General features: G+C 40.2%; 1 protein-coding gene across 1 annotated transcript; it reads left to right on the forward strand.

Moving 5' to 3' along the window:
• Positions 1 to 897: 897 nt before the first annotated feature.
• LOC133791971 (altered inheritance of mitochondria protein 3-like) lies at positions 898 to 2805 on the forward strand. Its single transcript, XM_062229880.1, has 5 exons — positions 898 to 988; positions 1077 to 1321; positions 1398 to 1721; positions 1791 to 1886; positions 1963 to 2805. Exons 1-5 carry the CDS (start codon positions 898 to 900, stop codon positions 2803 to 2805), a joined length of 1599 nt encoding a protein of 532 aa, XP_062085864.1.
• Positions 2806 to 22353: the final 19548 nt, after the last annotated feature.

A 22353-nucleotide genomic window follows, 5' to 3' on the forward strand; every position in this document is an offset into this window, starting at 1 on the left:
TGACGAGTTGCTAGCTTTAGCATCTGGATCAGATCATTTAGGAGCTTATTACGAAGGTTGTATAGTGAATGGTGTTCGATTTATGTCAACCAAACGAGATTTAAAGAGGAGCACTCAAAACAGTGGAGTATTTGTTGCTGGAACAGAAGATTTTAACTATTATGGAATACTTGAAGACGTATTAAAGTTAACATTTACTGGCACATATTCTGTGACATTGTTCAAGTGTAAGTGGTTTAATACAGATCCAAGAAGGAAAAAAATAATTATAGAGAATAATATTACTAGTATAAACACTAGCGGGGAATGGTACAAGGATGACCCATATATACTTGCAAATCAAGCGAAACAAGTATTTTATCTCGATGATTTACTTAGAGGAAATCAGTGGAAAGTGGTTGAGGGGGTAAACCATCGACAAATTTGGGACGTCGAGAACTGTGAAGCTAATTCAGACATTGATGTGGTACATGATATTAGCTCATCAAATTTTGTGTTGACTGTGGATCTCGGCGAGTTGGTTATGCTACCTACTCAAAATTCGATTGACATTAGTACAATACAAAATTTAAATGTTAGTCAAGAGGATCACGAGTTAGAAGATGAAGAAGCAAATGAAGAATTAGATGAAGAAGATGATTTACTAATTGATTTTTGTGAAGATGATGTTAATGCTAATTTAGTTAATGATGGAAGTGATAGTGATTATTAGTTTTATGTAATGATTACCTTTGTAACAAACACAAAAATTTGAATTTGATTTGTATTTTCCAATTTATGTTGATATTGATTTTGTTTAATGTTATTTCATTACTTAATTAAATTTGATGATATTAAATCTTAAATTTGATTTCTATTCTTATTATTAAATCTTAAATATTTATGAATACAAGAGACATGTCAGCTGATATAGTATCATATCACGGTGGAGATGGTGGTGGTCAAGACCCCACAGATCCTAGCAGGATACCCTCAACTTGCGAGTCAGGTTAATATCTAAATTTTATAATCGCAATCTGTTTAAATGTTTAAGATTTACTAATATTTTAATTTTTATGTATTAAACAAATTAATAGATCGTCCTGCAAGAAGGAGGGGACGTGGCCCTGCCAGTAATGTTAATATTGAAAAACGAAGGCGGGATGCTGGCAAACCACTTGAATTGCAACTTGATCCAGCGACAGACAAAGTGGTTGGTACTGAGCACCAAGCTTTTGTTCGTCAATTGAGTACTGAAGTTACATTACTATTGCCGGGACATTATTTAGATTTTAAAGATGTTCCTCAGCAATATAAAGACCAGGTCGTTCAAAAGATGAAGGTAAAAAAAAATACCTAATTTTTTTATATTATACATTTTAGTCTATAAAAATTTAAACTAACAATTTTTGTTTTAGTATTACTATAATATCGATGGGCATCCAGAACCTGAAAGAGTTATGGGAACTCTGTATACGGAGATGCGCAAAAGATATTCAGAGAGAAAGAATATTAGGCATTCTCATTTCCAAAAATATTATTCTGGAAATCTGAATGATTTGGATAGTGCTCTCAATGCTATTCCTGACTTGTGCTCGAAGGAGAGCTGGAAAGAAATCGTCGATTTGTTTCTGAGCCCAAAGTTTATAGCGCGATCCACGCAGAACAAGAAAAATAGAAAGGAAATGAAGTATTTGTCGACGCAAGGCTCTAAATCAATGGCAGCGATCCGTAACGAATATGTAAGTAAAATACTTAACTTTATTTGATATTATTATATTATTAATTAAACTAACACTATTATTTTGTAGGATGAACCTGATGAGCATGCTATTGATGCTTGGAAAGATACTCATATAAAAAAATCTACGAAGACTTGGGTTAGCGAAACTTGCAAAGAACTACATGTAAGTTAAAGTTTTTTCTTTCTTTATTGATCTTAAATTATAGTAATATTGGTTTTTTAACATTTTCTTTTGGCAGGAACAAATGACCCAAGAGATGGAGAGGCAAAATATTCAAAGTAGTCGGTCAGGTTCTGAATCTTCTTCTAGTGAAGGTTCTACTGCTAAATCAATACAGTATCAGGTTATGGATAAAATTCTTGGCTCGAGGTCTGATTATCAAATAGGAGTGGGATACAGGCCTAAAGGCAAAGGGAAGAAATCAGCATCTAGCTCCACAAGTCAAAGTCCAAGCCAAAATCAGTCACAAGTTCCTACTAATGTGACTCCAGAGATGATGGGAGTTTTGGCTGAGATGTGGGTTAAGATGCGTGATAAAGTCGAGTCAGGAAATTTTCAGACTGATTCTTCTCTCCATGACCCACGCTATGAAATTTTATTGCAGCAGTTCTTACCTTCTCAACAACAAGGTAGTACGTCTAATCAAAGCCCGGGGACGTCGTCGATGCCACAGCAACCACAACAAAATTCTCCAAACATATCTGGTGGTTCCTCTCAATCGCCACTTTTTAATTATATGTTTGGACTTTCTTCCCAGTTTCCTCAGACACAACCTATGGGAAGTCAGTTTGGAGGATTACCGCAGCAGCAGCAACAACAACATATGTATGGTCAATTTGGGCCGTTCATGCAGCAGCAGCCGGTATATCCTCATTATGGAGGATCGACACAGCAGCCCGTTTATAATCAGCAGTACTACACTTCTCCAAATCAACAACAACAGCAGTCTCCTTTGATTCGTCCACAGCCTCGACCATATTATCCTTCGCCGCCAGCACCACAGTCTCATGAAGGTCTGAGTCGAAGCACGAATATTGAAGATTTTTTAAATGAACATTTTGATGAAGACAATAATAATTAGTTTAGGTTTTATTATTTACTATTAAATTTAAGTGTATGTTTTTTTTTTTTGAAAAGATAATTTTAGTATTTTAAAGTTGTATTTTTAATTTGGTTATTAATATAAATAATATTGATTTTATTTTTAAATTTTTTTAATTATAAGTTTAGTTATTTAATATTAATTATATATAATTTATAAAAATTAATTATTTTTTTAAAATATATTTTATTATTACCGGCGGATTATTGCCGGCGGAGACCGCCGGTATTAATGGGTCAGACGTGAATTCTGACCAAATTATTGCCGGCGAGATCCGCCGGTAATAATATTATTACCGGCGGGAGGCTAGTTCCGCCGGTAATAATGACTTTTACCGACCGGTTTTTACCGGCGGATTATTGCCGGCGGCAACCGCCGGTAATACTTTTACCGGCGAGTTTCTTGACTATTGCCGGCGGTTTTCTCCGCCGGTAATGGCTTGTTTTCTTGTAGTGTTAGTTCACTTTGGATTTGTGAATACAACTTCTGGCTTCATAATAAGTTTCTCAATTCTTGAATGAGAGACATAATTTGGATGGTGGCAGCTATGACTAGTTTGGAGTATAGTTTCTTTTAGTGTGGTCCAACGTAATACAATGAAAATGATTAATCGTGATTCGTGAACCTCTCAATAGATAATTTTACCTTCTCATCTAGCATGTGTATTGTTTGTGCAGTACTTATGTATGAAAAGTCTATGAAATGCATCACCTTCCAAAAGTCCACATGTTATCATTATAGTTATTAGCTCACTAAGTTAAAAATCCGCAATTATGGACCAATACTATAATAATGTTCATAATTATACACTAGAATGCATACATATAAATTCCATATCTGCCAGACAATCCATAATTAATATGAAAAATAATTATGTATGAAAATTAAATTTGGAGTCATGATCTCTTCAACCCTACTTTTATTTTAAGAAAAATTGAATAAAATTATGTAATTATTATTATCTCTGCTAAAATTATGGCAATGGTGTTCGTTCTGGTCGTTGGTTTGGTATACTAGTATTTTTTTTATTATTATTATTTATTATTTGACTATATACTAATATGGTTGGGTTGATAAGTTTACATCTCTCTCTCGTTCGTTATCTAATCTATTGAATTTGGATAAATCATTTGTGTTAATTAGTGATTGTCGGGAAATGTCACTCCTCGTTTATACCCTCTTTCATAAAGCGCGTGATTTTACTCTATCGGTGGGAAACGATGTCGTTTTGAGAGGTGGGTGGGTCCTTTGTAATTGTTGTGAGGGATTATTTAATTGCGCGTAGGGTCCACTTGCCACTACAGTATTGTTTTGTCATGGACTGCAACGTGGGCGTTCTCACGTCCGTCCAAAAACATTACACTCTCGGTCATCTCACGTGGGGCCCACTGCTTTACCCACTTGTTTGTAAGCCGCCCTCAGCTAACAGAGTGTTTTTTTTTTATTTTTCCCTTTTTTAATTTTTGCTTCAAACGTTGCTTTCATCATTTAATCGATAAATTAGAATCCTTTCACTTGGTCCAATCAAAAGCTCAAAATTTAAATAATTCAGAAAAAAGAATGGCTTTTTAAGATATTTATGTTGAGAAATTTAATATATATTTGTTAATTTTATGTTTCTTTATAAAAAAGAATTATAAAATTATTTATGAAATAAAAAGAGGCATTATATTAACACCCAAAATTTAATTTAGACACTTCATTTTTATAATAAATTAATATAAAATATAGTTTTTTTTATTAACTTAGGCATAATTTTTTCCTTCTTTTTCATATTCTAAAAAATACATATAAATAAAATATAATTTAAATATTTAGATATAAAAAATTAAAATAAAAAGAATATGAATCAAAGTAAATACTATATATTTTCAAAAAATTATACATTATTTTAAAAAATATTATGAAAACAAAATAAATAAAATATTTTTTAACAATATTGTTGACCCTTGTTTTGGTCAACTGACACGGAGTCAAATACTTGATGTGATGGAAGGTATTGAAATAGATCTAATGGAAAGAACAGTAAACGACACAACAGATTATAGTGGTTCGGCCCCACGAATTGGTAATGACCTACGTCCACTTAAGCTATTATTGATATTAATTCTCAAATGAGTGATCAAAGAACTAGGGTTCTTCGAGTTTCACAAGCCTTAGTGGGATGAATAATACAATCGAAAGATAATAGCTATAATTCTCTTGTAAAGCACAAACTCAAATCAGCCAAAAGGTAAAAGTCCCTCTCTTGAGCTATTTCTTCTCTATTTATAAGCTCAAGGAGGATTACATAAATTTGTTACAGATATTCTTTCCTAAATAATCGGATACTCATGAATTATGGGAGATAATCTCAGATATGATTACAATCGCAAAAGATCTTCTCAAAATATACGGAGTATACGACCAAGCTGGTCGTATATAAAATCCAAATGTTATGCCAGGGGAACCCCCCTGGTCAATAGTCAAACAAAACATTTGCCAGGTGTCAGCCACGTGTTAAAAATGTCTACCACGTCATCCACGCCTATTTTTTGGATAACAAATATAAAATGATTGAAAGTAACAAAAAATAAATTAAAAATTAAATAATAAAAAATTTGGAAAAAATGTTAAGAATAAATTAAAAAAAATTAATTCAATTCAATGTGTTACATCAAAAATTTGAGAATAAATAAACAACCTCGAAATGTAGGCTCGTAAAGTGTAAGCTCGGGACCAACAAGTATTAGCATTATATTTGTATAATTTGTTATGAAGTTCCAGAGTTCCATTATCAACGCTCGAGCATGAGTTGTAGGCTTGAAGGTAACAAAAGTCTTCCCTAAAAGATGGGATCGAAAGACCAACAACGTAAGGAGGTAGCGACAACTGGAATGATGAGCTCGAAGCTATGTGTGATCTCGAAAGCATGTTGGGGCAGTGATCAAGCTCGAGGATGCCTTAAACCTGTACATGGAGAAGCTGTTGGGAAATCCCTATTTCTTTGGGATTTATTAAACCCGTGTAGTGAATCCCTATTTTTATGGGATCTTTATTTAAATAACACACTTTAATTGGTATTATGATTAAGATTTTCATTTGAATTTAAAATTTGAATATACGTTGTAACTTCCCTAAACTGTTGGGAAGATATTCTTGTAACCAAGTCTACAAGTATCCTAGATTTGGTCATTTGTACTCACACAATTTTGTACTGAGAAATACTCTGTGAAAATTGCTTTTATTTTTAAGCTTTAATGCTGATATTAATAAAAGTGACTCATGGACGTAGGTAGATTTTAATTGTTGAACCACATAAAAATATCTTTCTTTTCTTTTCTTCCTGTTTAATTGTTTATTTGCTATACATAATTAAGTTGACGAAAAACGACGCCAATAGTTTGGTTCTTTCATTGAGAGCATTAAGCAATTCTTCTTACCGTTTAGCATAAAAGCCTTCTGCTTAGCAACAATGGCTGCCCTTAATCTTCATGGAACCAGTGGACGAACACTTCCCCAAATCCCTGAGGAAAATACTCCATGGACTGAGGAGCATCCTCGAAGACCTGGCAAACAACCAGTCGTAGATCGGAGTCTGATGAGGAGAGTGCTTCGTCGTCTCCCAGAGAACGACCTGGTCAAAGTTCTAGACCTAATGAGAAGGATTATTATAATCCAGAAAGATATGTGCCAGCAGTTGAGCTCAAAAATCAGAGGCTACGTGAACAGTTAGCTGAGGCAACGTGGCTAAATAAAGAGATGGCAAGACGATTTGCTGAAGCCCAGGCACCCCCATGGAAGACCAGGGGCGACCTCGAGGAAGTACAACTGCTAGGATGGCCGAACAAAGGGCCCAACAGGCTCAACCGAGGCCTAGGGAAAATACTGGAGAAAACCGACCCAAGGTGTCATGACGAAACCCTGCCAGGAACAACCCAGTCAGGGACATTCCTACAGACCCTGGAAATAACCTAACTCCCTCGGTAGCTCGGAATGATAACCCAGGACCTGGGAATAATAATAACCCTGAACTAGCAAGGCCAAACAATGAGAGGCCACCGCCATCTCCAATCATGCATCCTCCATCACCAATGAGACATCCCTCCCTAGCTCAAGGTGTACCACAGCAAGCTCCCAGCAGAAATCGAGGTGGAGAAAGAGTACCTTAGAGGCCTTCTCAAAAATCTAGAAGTGGAAGTCGAGACAAGAGCCATTGTGCTCAACCTGAGCATAGGGGAGAACGCGATGTCCCACTGGGGGTGTAACACCCTGGTTACCCCAGAATAGTTAGGGTGAACGGTGAACCGGAAATTTGACTCGCTACCCGAGTCCTTTGGTTAAAAACGTGCTCTAAGTGTTATTAATAGGCTAAGGTGGAAAACCATTCAAAAGGAAAGGATATATTTTATTTAATACATAAAACTGTTTATGGGCCCATAAAAACATTTACAAGTTATTTACAACTCAAAATGGTCCTTACTGTTTCAAATTTACAAACCCGCCGACCTAAGCGGAAAAAATAGGGTAAACCCCCTAGTTCCTCTGAGAACTCCTTGGCTGTGGTGGTCAAGCGGCCGCATATGTACACATCACCACCTAAGCTCTCCACTCAAGGCTAGGTGAGCTTTTCTTTCCCTTTACCTGCACCACATAGCACCTATGAGCCAAGGCCCAGCAAGAAAACACAATATAGCATGATATAATATCAACAATGATCATAATAATCATTCAGGACCTTCAGTCCAAAATAGAAAAGTGACAATTGGAAAAGTCATTAAGGTGGGTACAAATCCCTTTTGCCATGTGACGATAGGGTCACCAGGGCTTAACAGATAAGTGAACCTTTCACTAGCTTAAACAGGATAGGTGCATGATGACTAGTCACCAACATAACCTTCCTCATGACCTTAGAGGTATAACTATGGAACACTGTTCCCTAGCCATGTGACAAACAGTCACCCAGGCCTTAGGCCTCGACTCTGAGTAACTAGTCCTAGACTAGCCAAGCGCTTATAAGTTTTATCGACCTTAGGTTCGGTCCAGCATTAATGCCTTAGAGTCATTCAACGCTGATATCGATTAGATCTAATCTTCATTCGGCCCTGCGTTCAGGATGCTTATGCAGTTTCTGACTCTTAGGTCAGTGATACGCGACCAGTGCCGTCCCTGACTAATCAGTGCCATACACAAGTAAACAACATCCACTAGCATTTATTATGCAATAAATGTCCACATTTATCAACCAACATGCCTCAACGAAAATCATGCATGTCATATACACAGGGTGCAGTTTTCTTACCTCTGATTCGAGCGAGGATGAATAAAAGAACGACCCTTGAGAACGATCTGACTTTTAGCCCTTTAGCGGTCACCTAGTCATAACCAAATATGGGACACCATCAATAAATTTATTAACAAAGGTTCCCAAACCAAGATCTAGCCTCCGGGACATCAATCCCCACTAATTCGGGTAGTAGGAACCATCCCGAGGCCTAAAACCAAGTTCTCGGGGCCAAAACACTCAAACGGGCTCAAACCTGCCCAAGGGCTGCGGCCTTAACACCTTGAGCTGCGTCCCCCAGCCACTCCAGGAGCAAGGGCCATGGCGCCCTACACTCAGGGCCGCAGCGCCCAGCAAGGCAAAATCGATCCACCTGCTTCTTCGAGCTAGGGCCGCGGCGCCCAAGAACAGGGCCGCGACCCCCAACCCAGAACCATCCCCAAACTCGGTTTCCAACATCCCAAACCCTCCAAAAACATACCTAAACAGTTCCAAATCAACAAATCAAAGTTCCCAAGCTTCCCAATGATCCAAAACCATCAAATCCTGAGGCTCAAACGAACCAAAAAACTCAACAATTCACAAAATCAAATTCTAAGCTTAGAAACTCTAAAAACTCTAAACTTAAAACTTAGATTACCTTTTATTGGGTTGTTTCTCATCAAATCCTTCGGTCAAGAAGCTTCTAATCTTTCCTAGGATCGCTATGCCTCAATCCTCGCTTGATTCCAAATCCTAGAACTCGAGATTTCTTCGAAAATTCTTCGAATGGTAAAATGAACTAACGGGAGAGAACAAGAGGTTTTCTAACGAACGGTTCTATCTGACAAGCTACTTCATGCTTAAGTAATCTCAAATAAAACCTAGTGCTTGGGACCCCAAAAACCTGCCCAGGAACATTATAGTCAAAACTCCCAGAATTTCCTCCTGATCTCAATAACTCCCAATTTAACATCAAATAACATCCTCATAACTCAATATCCCAATAAAAGACCCCGTTATGAAAAAAACGCTAATTTATAATATAAGATCGTCTCATGACGAATAGCTTGAATATATCTCCATAATAATGGGATCTCATTCACAAATCACAATATGCACCCAAATACACAAATATGCCCTCACGGACCATATTACCAAAACACCCTAATAATTAAATGTGGACCCACATGCATGCGTATAACATCAAATTATAGTATAATTCACATAAACATGCACATAATCATTTAATGGAATAATTAAACAATTATGGCCCTCCCGGCTTACTAATCCAGCCATTAAACTGCATTAGGGAATCTAGGGCATTACAGGGGGCACGTCCGGAACATAGACAGGCTAGACAACCCCAACCGTCTGAGAGTTGTCTGTTAAAGTCACAAGAAACCAAAATTAGGGTGCATGTGAATAACCCACCTCGTAATTAAATCCCACAACATTAACAACAACCATAAATAATTGTCAGCTTCCATGAGGGAAGTCAAGAATACAGCAGGTAGGCGAGTGTCTATAACACCAAACCTATGTATTATAAGAATTATCTGAATGGTTATCCTGATCTTCAGGACCACCTGAACTAGAACCGGGGGCAGTTTAATTAGGCAAACCCAGACTTGAGGGAACACTTAAATGCCCAAAGGGAGTCTCTACAACCAATATATGGAAATCAATACAACCATATACTGAGACAAGGAGCTGGAGTTCCTACGAACAAAAACCAGCTCCCAATAGCACAAGCTCCCCCTCTAGTGGATTTGGTTTAGGAGAGAATCAACCAACTTGAGGAAGCGTTCAGGCTCCTTCAAATAGGAAAAAACAAAGAAAAGGCCTATGATTCCGACGAGGAGCTCAAGCCTTTTGCTCCCCATCTCGAACACACCATTCCCCAATGGTTTCAAGATACCCCACGTGGCGCCCTACGATGGGACTACCGACCTGGGAAGCCACCTAAGTACGTTTAATATTGTGGTGTGAGCTAGCAATGTCGGATATGAGATCAAATGCATGCTTTTCCCGACCATACTCACTGGTCCAGCAAAGAGCTGGTTTGACAAATTTCGAAGGCACTCGATGTCGCCTTAGGGGCAGTTGTCTAAGGAGTTTAAGAAGCAGTTCCAAGCTGCAAAGAGTATCAAGCCTGAGGCTTCCACCTTGACAAATGTTAGACAACAACTAGGTGAATCACTGAAGAGCTACCTGGAAAGGTTCAATATAGAGCCAGCCCGAGCTCGCAATGTTGATGACAACGGTCATCTTATGGAAGTATAAGCTGGAGTACTGCCAGGATGTCCTCTTTAGGATGACATGCAAAGGAAGCCTGTGAGGACAATAACCGAGTTCACCACTCAGGCCCAGAGGCTTGTCAATGTAGAGGAGGCGAGGTTGGCACTTAAAATGGCTCCTCCACCCTCAATAAATGCAATGAAAAACGTCAAATCAGCCACTACCTCGGCTACGCTCTCCGCGACACAACCCTCAGGAGACAATTCTTCTAAGAGAAAGAAGAATGAAGGGAATAATCCCGAGGCTGATGGGGCTAAGAAAAAGAACGGAGATAAACACTTATCTATTTACAAAGTATATATTGAGCTCACAGATACTCAAGAGAATATATTTGTCGCGAATGAGAACTAGGTCCCCTTTAGGCGACCCGATGAAATGCAACATTAGAGAACCAAGAGGGATTTAAACAAGTTATGCAGATTCCACAGGGATGTGGGTCATACAATTGAGGAATGCAGACAGTTAAAATATGAGATCGAGGGGTTGATCTCGAGAGGCTACCTCGGACAATACATCCAAAAATTGAATCAAGCCCAGGTTTCACCTAGTCAAAAGGTCGTTCCGGCTCAACCTTCCCAACAAGCTGCAGCCCCACCTGAGAGGGAGGATAGTCGACCTCCCCAAATCGATGGACAAGATGTAATAACCATCATAGGGGGACCACACATTGCAGGGTCAGATAGAAATAAGCATATGAGGTATGTCCAAGAGCTAAAAACAGGAGATGGATCTCCCTATGTACCTGAACCGCGAGCTCTGAAACAATAGAGAGTTGAATCTCAACCTATCACTTTCATCGAAGAGGACGATTCACACGTCCAATTTCCTCATATTGACCCCCAGGTAATAACCTTCCAAATCGCCAATAAGAGGGTGCGTCAAGTCCTGGTGGATAATGGGAGCTCGATCAACATCCTATATAAAGCGACCTTGGAAAAATGGGCCTGTCTATTCGAGACCTTAAAGCATGTGCAACGACGCTATACAGATTTTCAGGAGAGGGAATCACCAGTACATGTCTATCGAGCTCCTAGTGACCTTGGGAGATTATCCAGTCTCGATAACCAAGATGTTGGAGTTCATCGTAGTAGACATCTGCCTACAATGTACTGCTTGGGAGACCAGCCCTGAATGGGCTTGGGGCAGTCACATCTGTTATGCATTTGGCCATAAAATTCCCAACACCTAGCGACGTTGGAACACTAAAGGGAGATCAATTAGCTGCTCAAGAATGTTATAGCATATCAATGAGGGGGAAAGGCCAAGCTAGTGCATAGGCACTAGTCATCATTAAGGAAGTTGATGAAGAGATATATGTGTTAGGAACGGTTCCTAGTGCGCAGCGGAAGTTGTGGTAATGGTATACAACAAAAAATTTCATATAAAAAACTTTATATGAGGATCATTTAATACGCAATATGTTAATCAATATATAATATGAATATTCAAAATAATACGAAACGATTTACCTCTTGTAGCCTATCAAGAATCCTTGAATCTTTTCGTATATGTTTCGATCTTCCTATCCTTGATGGAGTACTCACACCTAGATCTTCCAAGACGTTCTCTACACCTCAAGATATGGGGGACACATAGAGAACAATGATGAATTTTTTGAATCAAAAGTATTCTCAACTCATGAGACTTTTGATTATAGGCTAGAGAGAAAAGATTTTTGCTTTGTGAAAAAAATGATAGTTTTTTTCTTCTCTGTAAAAGCTTGTTATCACTTGTTGTTTCTATTTTCTATCGTATAGAGTATATATAAATTATTACCATAATAATAAAGAAAAATCAATCTTCTTTTTATAATAATAATAATAATAATAATAATAATAATGATGATGATGATGATGATAAAATACAAAGTCTAACATTCCATTTTAAAACCCCTTTTAAAATGTTTTATTAATTAATTAAAAATAAAAATAAAAAACCAACTTAACATCAGAAGTGCCACACGCATAGAGCAGTCCAAGCCCTATGCTTGTGGCCTATCCCTGAAAAATGGGATTTTGATTTTTTTCATGTATTTTTATTTTAATTAATTAATAATTAGATATCCAAATAAGGTATCATATTTTTAAGGAAAAGATAACAACTTAAATTTCAAAATTCAAAATTTGAATTTCTATTATCATCTTATTATCAATTAAATAAATATAATAATCAAAACCAATTTGGACTATCCATATTTATCTATTCACACTTGAATAAAATAATTGATTAAAATCAATTTATTCTATTTCTACACAATGTCAAAAATTGTAAAAATACAATAATAAATTGTGCAACTTTAATTATCACACCATTGCACATTTATCCCGAAGAATAAATATTCTCTCAAATAGTTCATTCACAGTTTAACCCTTGTATCAACTCTTACATTGATTAGTGTTGATAGAGCTGCCCTAGGGACCTATGGACCAATAATTTCAAGCTCCAATAAATAAAATATTATTAACCAAAACTCTTTGATTCAATAATCATATTTATTAATCTTATGATTATTCCACTATAAATATGAGACTGAACTCTTGAGAATTAAAGACATATATTTACCGAGTACTTTATTGTAACCATAAAGTGTCCATTGATATAATCATTACATACAAAATAATCCTCTATTGATGATTCATAATTAAGTGGGAATAAAATTACCATTTCACCCTTTTAATTATATCTTGATTACTAATGTACTATTGACTTTACTAGTAAAGGTTAATTCATAATTTGATTATGAATTTGACGCAATAACCTTTTCAGTTCCAAGAGTCAACCTAATAGGGAATCATCTTTCAATCTATAAGAATGTATAGATTCCATATCTGTTGAGCTATGTCCCCAGCCATATACATCATTGAGTCCCCAAAACAATAGTTCTTAGCTTGATCATTCTGACAAACCGTAATGCATGAATCAAATGATCAAGTGACATATATAGGAGTTAATAATAACTTCAAGATTAATATCAGTTTGTATATGATCATCAGTTGATGTATTTTATAATAATACGAAATGGTATTTAAAAAAGTATTATTAAATCACATCTGGTCTAGTTCTACATACTCTCAACATGCAAAGTACCTCCACTAAAGTGTCCTACTACACTAGTAACCCAGATCTAGGTCACATGTATTCATAATACCAGTGGACCGTACTAGCAGTAATTAATCTAAAGATTCCATAACTTTATTTTACTGCGAACTATTTAAGTTAATTATCTTAATCTCGATCCTCTCATACCAATGTGAGATTGAGATCACATGGATGACCTTGAGAATTTTCTAATATATACTTTGTTGACCCGTGATTTGGCCAACGACACGGAGTCAAATATACGACAAAGGATAAAACGAATAAGAAAAATGATCTAATGGAAGAGAAGAAAACACCAAGGATTTATAGTGGTTCGGCCCCAGGAGCTATACTTCCAAAAACCCAGAAACTCATACAGATCACGAAGCTCTTGCCCAGTCGAATCAACTTAGTGCCTTAGAACTTCACTCCATCGTTCATACAAGTACGTTTCCTTGAATCTTTCCATTGTTAATAGACCATGCAATACTTGTTTGTATCTGTTCCTGATTTTTGAGCTCTTGGAGGTTTTTACTGTTCTTGGCTGAAACTGTTTTGGGGAGATTGGGAATGTTAACTGACGCTTGAAAGGGTGATGAAACAATGTCTTGTAGGGTTTAAGAGTCAGTTTGGTAGTCGAGATTGTAGATTTGGGGCGTAAAATCAAAGTAAAAATTCAATTTCTAGGCTAGCTGAAAAACTGGGGTTTTCCCGCCCTTTCAGAGTCGAAAAAGCTTTTTCTCGAAAAACTTTTTACTTCCGCTTTTCAATCTGTTTTTCAAACTGCTCGTATAGAACTTAGTGTTTTTGCTAGAATGCTGCTGGTCGTATAAAAGCTTAACTTTTATATGCGAGCAACATTATTCTAAATTTCAACACATATTTTTAGGCTTTACGTTCTCACCTCCCCCTTTTTCTGTTAGTAGCTCTTCATGCAAGATCCTTGGGGAGGTGAGAAGCCTATTGACGACGACTTGCTTGCCCAATTACTTGAAGATGAGGAGCATTCGTCGCAGCTGGTGCCAAAGATTCCTTTTTCTCGAACCCCACCCAATAGACTTCAAACAAACCTTCCAGCCATGGGTAGAGTAAAATCCACAGCCCAGAAAAAGAAATCTTCCAAATCTTCAGACCAGCCTGCTCCTCAGGCTAGTATTCCCTCGACCAGTGGTCAGGAAAGAAATACCCCCGACCCAAACATTCAAATTCATGCTCAGCCCCAAAACGCTGTTCAACCAGATGTTGAACGGTACATCGCACCTGTCAGCCGGGTAACGATCAGGATGATCGCTAACTATATCAAAAAATATGGACTCCCCGGGGTGACATTAGTTCAACCCACTTAAGACCAGCGGGCGAACTTGCCTGGAGGCACCTTCAGCGCCTGGTCGAGGTACCATATTGAGGCAGGAGCGACTCTGCCTCTTTATCCTTTTTTCCAGGGGTGGCCAATTACTTCGGGGTCGACCCTTTTCAAATAACTTCTAATGGATATAGAATGCTCGCTGCACTCTATATCCTTTACAGCCACAAAAAATGGCTTGTCCCCACTCCACATGAGATCAATTATCTCTTCGACCTAAAATCTAACCCCAACCAAGAAAACACGGGGTTTTTCCACTTTTGTCACCAAGAGATAGGTCGAACTTTCCTGTCTGACACCACTCATATCTCGAACGTGGGGAAGTACCAACAGGAGTATTTCCTGATGACTAACATGGTCGCGAACAACCTGGCCTTCACTCATGGAGGTAAAGTCTTTGCACCACTGGTCGCCAATCTTTCTTCAATTTTTTGCTGCATTTCCCTTTGAAATATAGTGCGTTTTAGGCCCATGGTTGCGACCAAACCCTACTCCAGACATGGAGATGCGAACAACCCTCCTGGCCAACATGACCGACATAGAGAAAAGCATCAAACAGCTGGTCACGGTGGCCAATCTGACACTGGTCGGCCTTTTGGCCCTTCATCAGGATGTGAAGGAGTCAACGACGGGGAGTGCCACTGGCGGAGAGGTTCCCGAGCAGCACCCAGACGTGGAACAACCCCCTCCAAGGAGGGCCACTGGAGTAACAATCAGGGAACCCTCCAACACCCCGCGGGCTGCTGCTTCCCCCACCCTAAAGGGAAAAGGGAAAAAAAAAGGCCTCCGAACCCCTTGAGCCCCTCAACGAATCTTCGGATGAGAACGGTACTGATCTCTCGCTCTTAGATAGCTTGCCAATTCCCTGTCATTTATTTGACGGGGACGACAATTTTAAGTACGCTCCAACTTTAGATTCAGACTTCTTCATGCCAGAGAGTGAGTATAAGACTAGTAGAGTATATAATGTAGCGACCAGTAATGATAGCTCGGGTATTTCACTTACAATTTTCTTTTTGTTCTTTTCCTGAAATAACATACTCAATCGTTTATACTATCTCACTGTTCGTGTATTTGCTTCTTTTTCAGACATGGACTCCGAGTATGTGTTCGACATATACAATGCCCCTGAGGCTCCTGAAGCTCCCTCGAGCAAAAAGAAAACGAACAAGAGGCATCCCGGGGAAAGTAGTAAAACGCCTCAGGCCAAGAAAGCTCGCACTGCAGGTCCTTCGCCCGACGGACCCTCAACAAATGCAACACCACCTGCTTCTCCTCTCGAGCAGCAGACTCCCCCTGCTCCTGCCGGGTCGACACAGTCTCCACCGGCCCCAACCGACCAAACTCAGTAGGCTGGTCCTGCTTCTACAGGGAGCGTCATATCGAGTCACGCCTTAAGATCAGTCAAAGACAGGGTCACCAAAATTTTGAAGCACGAACGCTGCCGAGAGGAGATGGATTCGACTGAGACAATGGACGTCGACCAGATCCTAACCCGCGTACTGAATGAGTTTACCAGTGTAAGTTATCTGTTTCTGTGGAGACAGCCCCTTTTATATTCTACGGTCAATCTAACCTTTGCTCTGATCGCAGGCAATTCTAACCCTTACTGCTGGTCGGCTCCGCTCGGGTGCCATCACCGAGCAGTCCAGGACTTTGGAGCAACGACACATTGAAGAACTCAAAGCTGCCAAAGCGAAATATGCTGAGCATCTTGAGGCGGTGCTCGAGGAGAAGAATAAACTGGCTGCAGAGCTAAGGGAGAAGCAGACTGCTCTGGATAAGGCCATCGAGCAAAAAGACAACTTTAAGGAGTTTAACCGTATCAACTATCGTGAGGCCAAAAAGCTCGAGCAGGAGTTAGCTGCGAGTAGACAAGAGACTACAACCTTGGAGGGCCGCATCGAGAAGCTTGAACAAGCCAACGCCAGTAATTTGGAAAGGTACAAGAACGCCACAAGTAAGTGTTTTTATGACTTCTGTAAACACAATCAAGGGGCTGACTTCAGTTACCTTCCCGAGCGCACAAGGCATGTCGAGATAGCCCGCTGCGTTGCTCGACTGGCAGAAGAGGAGAGGGCAAGGGTACCTGCCTCGCCCGAAATCTCCTTGGCAACTGGCTTGGACGGGGCGGACAATGAAGCTACAGATGTCGTCGACCAGGACACCCCTCAAGATCCTCCAGCCTCATTGTCTGCAAATTTTTTTCTTGTTAATTTTTCAAGTACACGGCCTATGGGTCGTGATATAAAGACACTTATTTTCCAGTTGAATATTTATTGCTGCACGGGCAGCCTTTACTTTTATTTGAACAATTACATCCGAGCAGTAACTGCTCGTGGTGTAAAAGGAGACATTTTGATATTATAATATATTTTCATCTTATTATAACATCTGTTCGCATGACCGAACTTAGCATAATACTTTGGTTTGATTTAATAAAATACAAAATTTTGAAAAATGCTCTAAGTACCCAAGCATGCTTTCACTTATTTTGCTCATGTGTTTACATACCTTTCTATATGCTTTGCTTACTAGATACCTTATATGCCCCCCAAGTGATCGAGGAGCTTTAAGTCCTTGGTCACTTGCCTTGACCAAAACCTGTTTGAACAATACTGCTCGGAGAAAAATAATTATAATTGTAATATAGCAAAACAACACACGTAATGAGCAAATACTTGTATAAAATACAATAATTGGCAAGAATGATTGGCTGCGCACAGTCCCTTATATTTCTTGTAATAAATGGACAAAACGTGTCTAAACGAGTGATATAAAAGATCTTACACTTATAAGCGATTAGTCACATAAAATGACCAACCCTTTTTCATAACTTGTAAAAAGTAAAATTAATACAAGCCAATCCTTTAAAAAGGATTGTTCATTAATAGTACTTGTGCAGGTGTTCTCCATTCCAATAGTGAGGAACGAGATCTCCATTTAAGCGAGCAAGTTTGTAAGTGCCTGGGTGAAGGACTTCTTCAATCTGGTATGGTCCTTCCTAATTAGGTCCGAGTACTCTAGCAGCTTGGTCGCGGGTGCTCAGGAAAACTCTTCAAAGTACTAGATCTCCGACACTGAATTTCCTTTCTTGAACTTTAGAATTGAAATATCGAGCGACCTTTTGTTGGTACGTAGCTACTCGGAGTTGGGCTTACTCACGCTTCTCATCGACCAAGTCTAGGGATTCTATCAGTAGTTGGGTTTTTGAACCTTGATCGTATGTGATTCTGCGATGCGAAGGAGAATTAACTCAACAGGCAACATAGCCTCATATCCATAAGCTAAAGAGAATGGAGTATCGCCTGTTGCTGTTCGATTGGAAGTTCTGTACGACCAAAGGACTTCAGGCAGTTGTTCTGGCCACGCCCCCTTAGCTTCTTCTAGTCTTTTCTTTAGTGTATCCTTTAGCATTTTGTTGACCGCTTCGACTTGTCCATTTGCTTGGGGATGAGAAACTGAAGAAAATCTCTTAATAATGCCATGTCGTCCGCAAAAACCCGTGAATAAATCACTATCGAACTGGGTGCCATTATCCGAGACGATTTTCCTTGGCAATCCATAGTGACAAACGATGTTTTTGATCACAAAATCCAGCACCTTCTTGGTCGTTATGGTTGCGAGAGGCTCGGCTTCGGCCCATTTAGTGAAGTAGTCGACGACAACCACATCATACTTGACGCCGTCCTTTCTTGTGGGCAAAGATCCAATTAGATCTATGCCCCAAACTGCAAACAGCCACGGACTTTGCATCTGCTTAAGCTCATTAGGGGCTGCTCGTGGGATTTTGGAGAACCTCTGGCACTTGTCGCGCTTCTGCAAAAACTCCACCGAGTCTTCATTCATCGTGGGCCAGAAGTATCCTTGCCTTAGTATCTTTTTTGACAAGCTTTGCCCCCCAGCGTGGTCTCCACAAAAGCCTTCGTGTACCTCTTTCATCAATTATTTGGCCTTCTCTTTCGAAACACATCTGAGGAGTGGCATTGAGTATCCCCTTCGGTACAAAATTCCATCGACTAGAATATACCTAGCAGCCTGTCGCTGAAGGGTCCTGGCTTTGTTTTTGTTCGTTGGTAACACGCCTTGCGTCAGATACTCAATATATGGTGCCATCCATGTATCTGCCATCTGGATCACCATAGCGGAATCCTCTGCTTGGATGCTTGGCATTGATAGCCGCTCAACCGGCACTATATTCAGAGTATCAGCATCCTTCACACTTGCTAATTTGGCCAAAGATCAGCATTGGAATTCTAGTCGCGAGGTACTTACTGGAGGCTGTATTTGTCGAACTGAGCCAATAAATCTCTTGTTTTGTTTAGATAGGCAACCATCTTTAAACCTCGCATCTGGCATTCTCCCATGACTTGATTCACCACCAGCTGAGAATCACTATAGATGTCAAGAAATTTTATATTCATGTTCCTGGCTAACCGCAACCTAGTGAGTAATGCTTCATACTCAACCTCGTTGTTAGAAGCAGTGAAGTCAAACCTGATTGCGCAGTGCAATCGATGCCCTTCCAGCATTACCAATATCACTCCTACTCTAGCGTGGCACTCGTTAGAAGATCCATCTGTAAATAATTTCCACGAGGGAGCTTGGCTTTGACACTTAGGGTCATTAGGCTCTTCAATCTGCTCGCTATCTGTAAACTCAGTGAATTCTGCAATGAAGTCAGCCAGGGCTTGTCCTTTTATCGCTGCTCGCGGCAAGTAAGATATATCGAACTGCCCAAGTTTGACCACCCATTTTAGCAATCTACCCGCAGCCTCTGGTTTCTACAAGACTTGTCGTAGAGGCTGGTCGGTAAGAACCGTGATTGGGTAAGCTTCAAAGCAAGGCTGCAGCTTCCTGGAGGCTAAAATTAGGCAATAGGCTAGCTTCTTGATGGGTGGGTACCGCTGTTCTACTCCAATTAGCCTTTTGCTTACATAGTAAACGACCTTCTGCACTCCTTCTTCCTCCCTTACTAAAACGACACTAGCAGCATATTCCGTGATCGCCACGTAGATGAACAAAGTTTCTTTATCGACTGACTTTGACAGGATGGGTGGTCGCGCCATATGAGTTTTTAATGCTTGAAAAGCCTGCTCGCACTCCTCCGTCCACTCAAACTTTTTGTTGCCTCTAAGTAGATTAAAAAATGGAACAAACTTACCTGTTGACTTCGAAATGAATCTAATAAGAGCGTCAATTCTTCCGGTTAAACTTTGAACATCTTTAATCTTCACTGACGATTTCATATCGATCAGAGCTTTAATCTTCTCGGGATTGGCTTCAATTCCTCTTGAGTTAACTATAAATCCCAACTTCCCTGATCCTACTCCGAAAGAGCATTTAAGGGGATTCAGCTTCATCTGATATTTGTTCAAGATGTTGAAGCACTCCTACAAATCCTTTATATGCCCTTCTCCTCTTTTTGACTTGACCAGCATGTCGTCGACGTAGACCTCCATGTTTGTGCCGATCAGTTCCTTAAACATGTGGTTGACTAGTCGCTGGTAAGTCGCACCAGCATTTTTCAAACCGAAGGGCATTACTTTATAACAGTAAAGCCTTGTATCAGTCTGAAATCTAGTGTGATCCTCATCGGGGCATGCATACTAATCTAATTATACCCGGAGTATGCATCCATGAATGAGAGGATCTCATGTCTTGCAGTGGCATCGACCAGCTGGTCGATTCTGGGGAGTGGGAAACAATCTTTGGGGCAGGCTTTATTTAGGTCTGTAAAAATCCACGCACGTACACCATTTGCCATTCAGCTTGGGAACTAGCACATGATTAGAGACCCACGATGGATAAAACGCCACCCTGATGAACCCATTCTCTTTTAGCTTCTCGACTTCTTCTTTTAAGGCCCTTGATCAATCTTTGTCGAGCAGCCTTCTTTTTTGTTGCACTGGTGGAAAACTCTTGTCAATGTTTAGGACATGGCTGATGACTGCAGGGTCTATCCCAACCATGTCTTTGTGCGACCAGGCAAAGACTTCCTGGTTCCTCCTTAAAAACTCCACCAGTGCTTGTTTTGTTGTTGTCTCTAAGTTTTTACCAACTTTCACAACCCTGGTCGGATTTTCTTCATCGAGTTGGACCTCTTCAAGGTCCTCGATGGGTCCAATTTATTCCTCAAAATCCCCAAAGTGAGGATCTAAATCCCTATCCTCACTTTGGGCAACGCCTTATTTGGTGACATTATCACCCGAGTGGGCCTAAGCATCAGTTGCCACCTGCAACTCTTTCCCATGAACATCTCTCGATACACCCTTCTTCGCCTTGGTGATCGAGGCATTGTAGCACTCCCTCACTTCTCGCTGATTTCCCAATACGCAACCTATCCTTGCGTCTGTTGGGAATTTCATGGCAAGGTGCCATATCAAGGTGATGGCTCGTAGGTCGACCAGAATTGGTCTCCCAATCACAGCATTGTATGCTGAAGGACAATCAACTACTATAAAAGTAGTGAGTAATGTCCTATTAGCAGGTGTAGTACCTGCTGTGACTGGAAGCCTAATCGACCCTGTTGGGGCGAGCCCTTCACCGGAAAAACCATAAATGGTTTGGTTGCATGGCTCCAGGTCTTTGACAGAAAACTTCATTCTCTTCAGCGAAGACTTGTACAGGATGTTGACTGAACTTCCTGTGTTGACCAACACCCTCTTCACCATCATGTTGGCAATTTGGACGTCTACGACCAGTGGATCAGAGTGTGAGAATCGCACGTGCTGGGCATCGTCTTCAGAGAAGGTTATCAATTCCTCCTCTGTACAAACCTTTTTCGGTGCTCGATCCTCCACACTCATCATCTCGATGTCCTGGTCGTGGCATAGGTTTCAAGCGTATCGTTCCCCTGCCTTCCCACTGTCTCCTGCAAGATGTGGGCCTCCGCAGATGGTGAGTAAAGTGCCTGCCACAGGAGTTGGCTGTAGAGGTGGCAAGCATTGGCATGCAAGCACCTGCTCGCTACCACCTTGAGCCTCTCACTGAGACCCTCCTGTGGCTCGCACATATCTTCTCAAATGTCCCTGCCTGATCAGGAACTCAATCTCGTCTTTCAACTGGTTACATTCATTGGTGTCGTGCCCGTAGTCGTTGTGAAAATGACAGAACTTTGTCGTATCTCTCTTGGAGATATCTTTCCTTATAGCTGCAGGTCGTTTGTAAGGCACACTTGAGCTGGTCGCCTGGTAGACTTCATCTCGACTTTCGACAAGGGCCGTGTAGGTACTGAATCTTGGCTTGTATTGATTGCCTTTGGGGCGTTTACTCTCGGAAGTTGAGGATTCATTGTTTGCCTGCTTTCCACCATTCCTACCATTTCCGTTCCCGTTGCCTTTGCCGTTGCCATTGGGATTTTCAGACCCGTTGGCGACTTTGGTGGGTTCTTCCTTGGGTCCCTTGTCTTTTGTTGGAAATTTCCCTTCGTTGGTAATCGCGTGTTCGAGCTTGATATATCGATCAACCCGATCCAAGAACTCTTGGGTACTTCTAACCCCATGCTTTCTGAGGCTACTCTAGTGGGGCGAATGACGCCTCA

The sequence above is a fragment of the Humulus lupulus genome, chromosome 7, assembly GCF_963169125.1.
Source record: "Humulus lupulus chromosome 7, drHumLupu1.1, whole genome shotgun sequence".
Taxonomy (NCBI): Eukaryota; Viridiplantae; Streptophyta; class Magnoliopsida; order Rosales; family Cannabaceae; genus Humulus; species Humulus lupulus.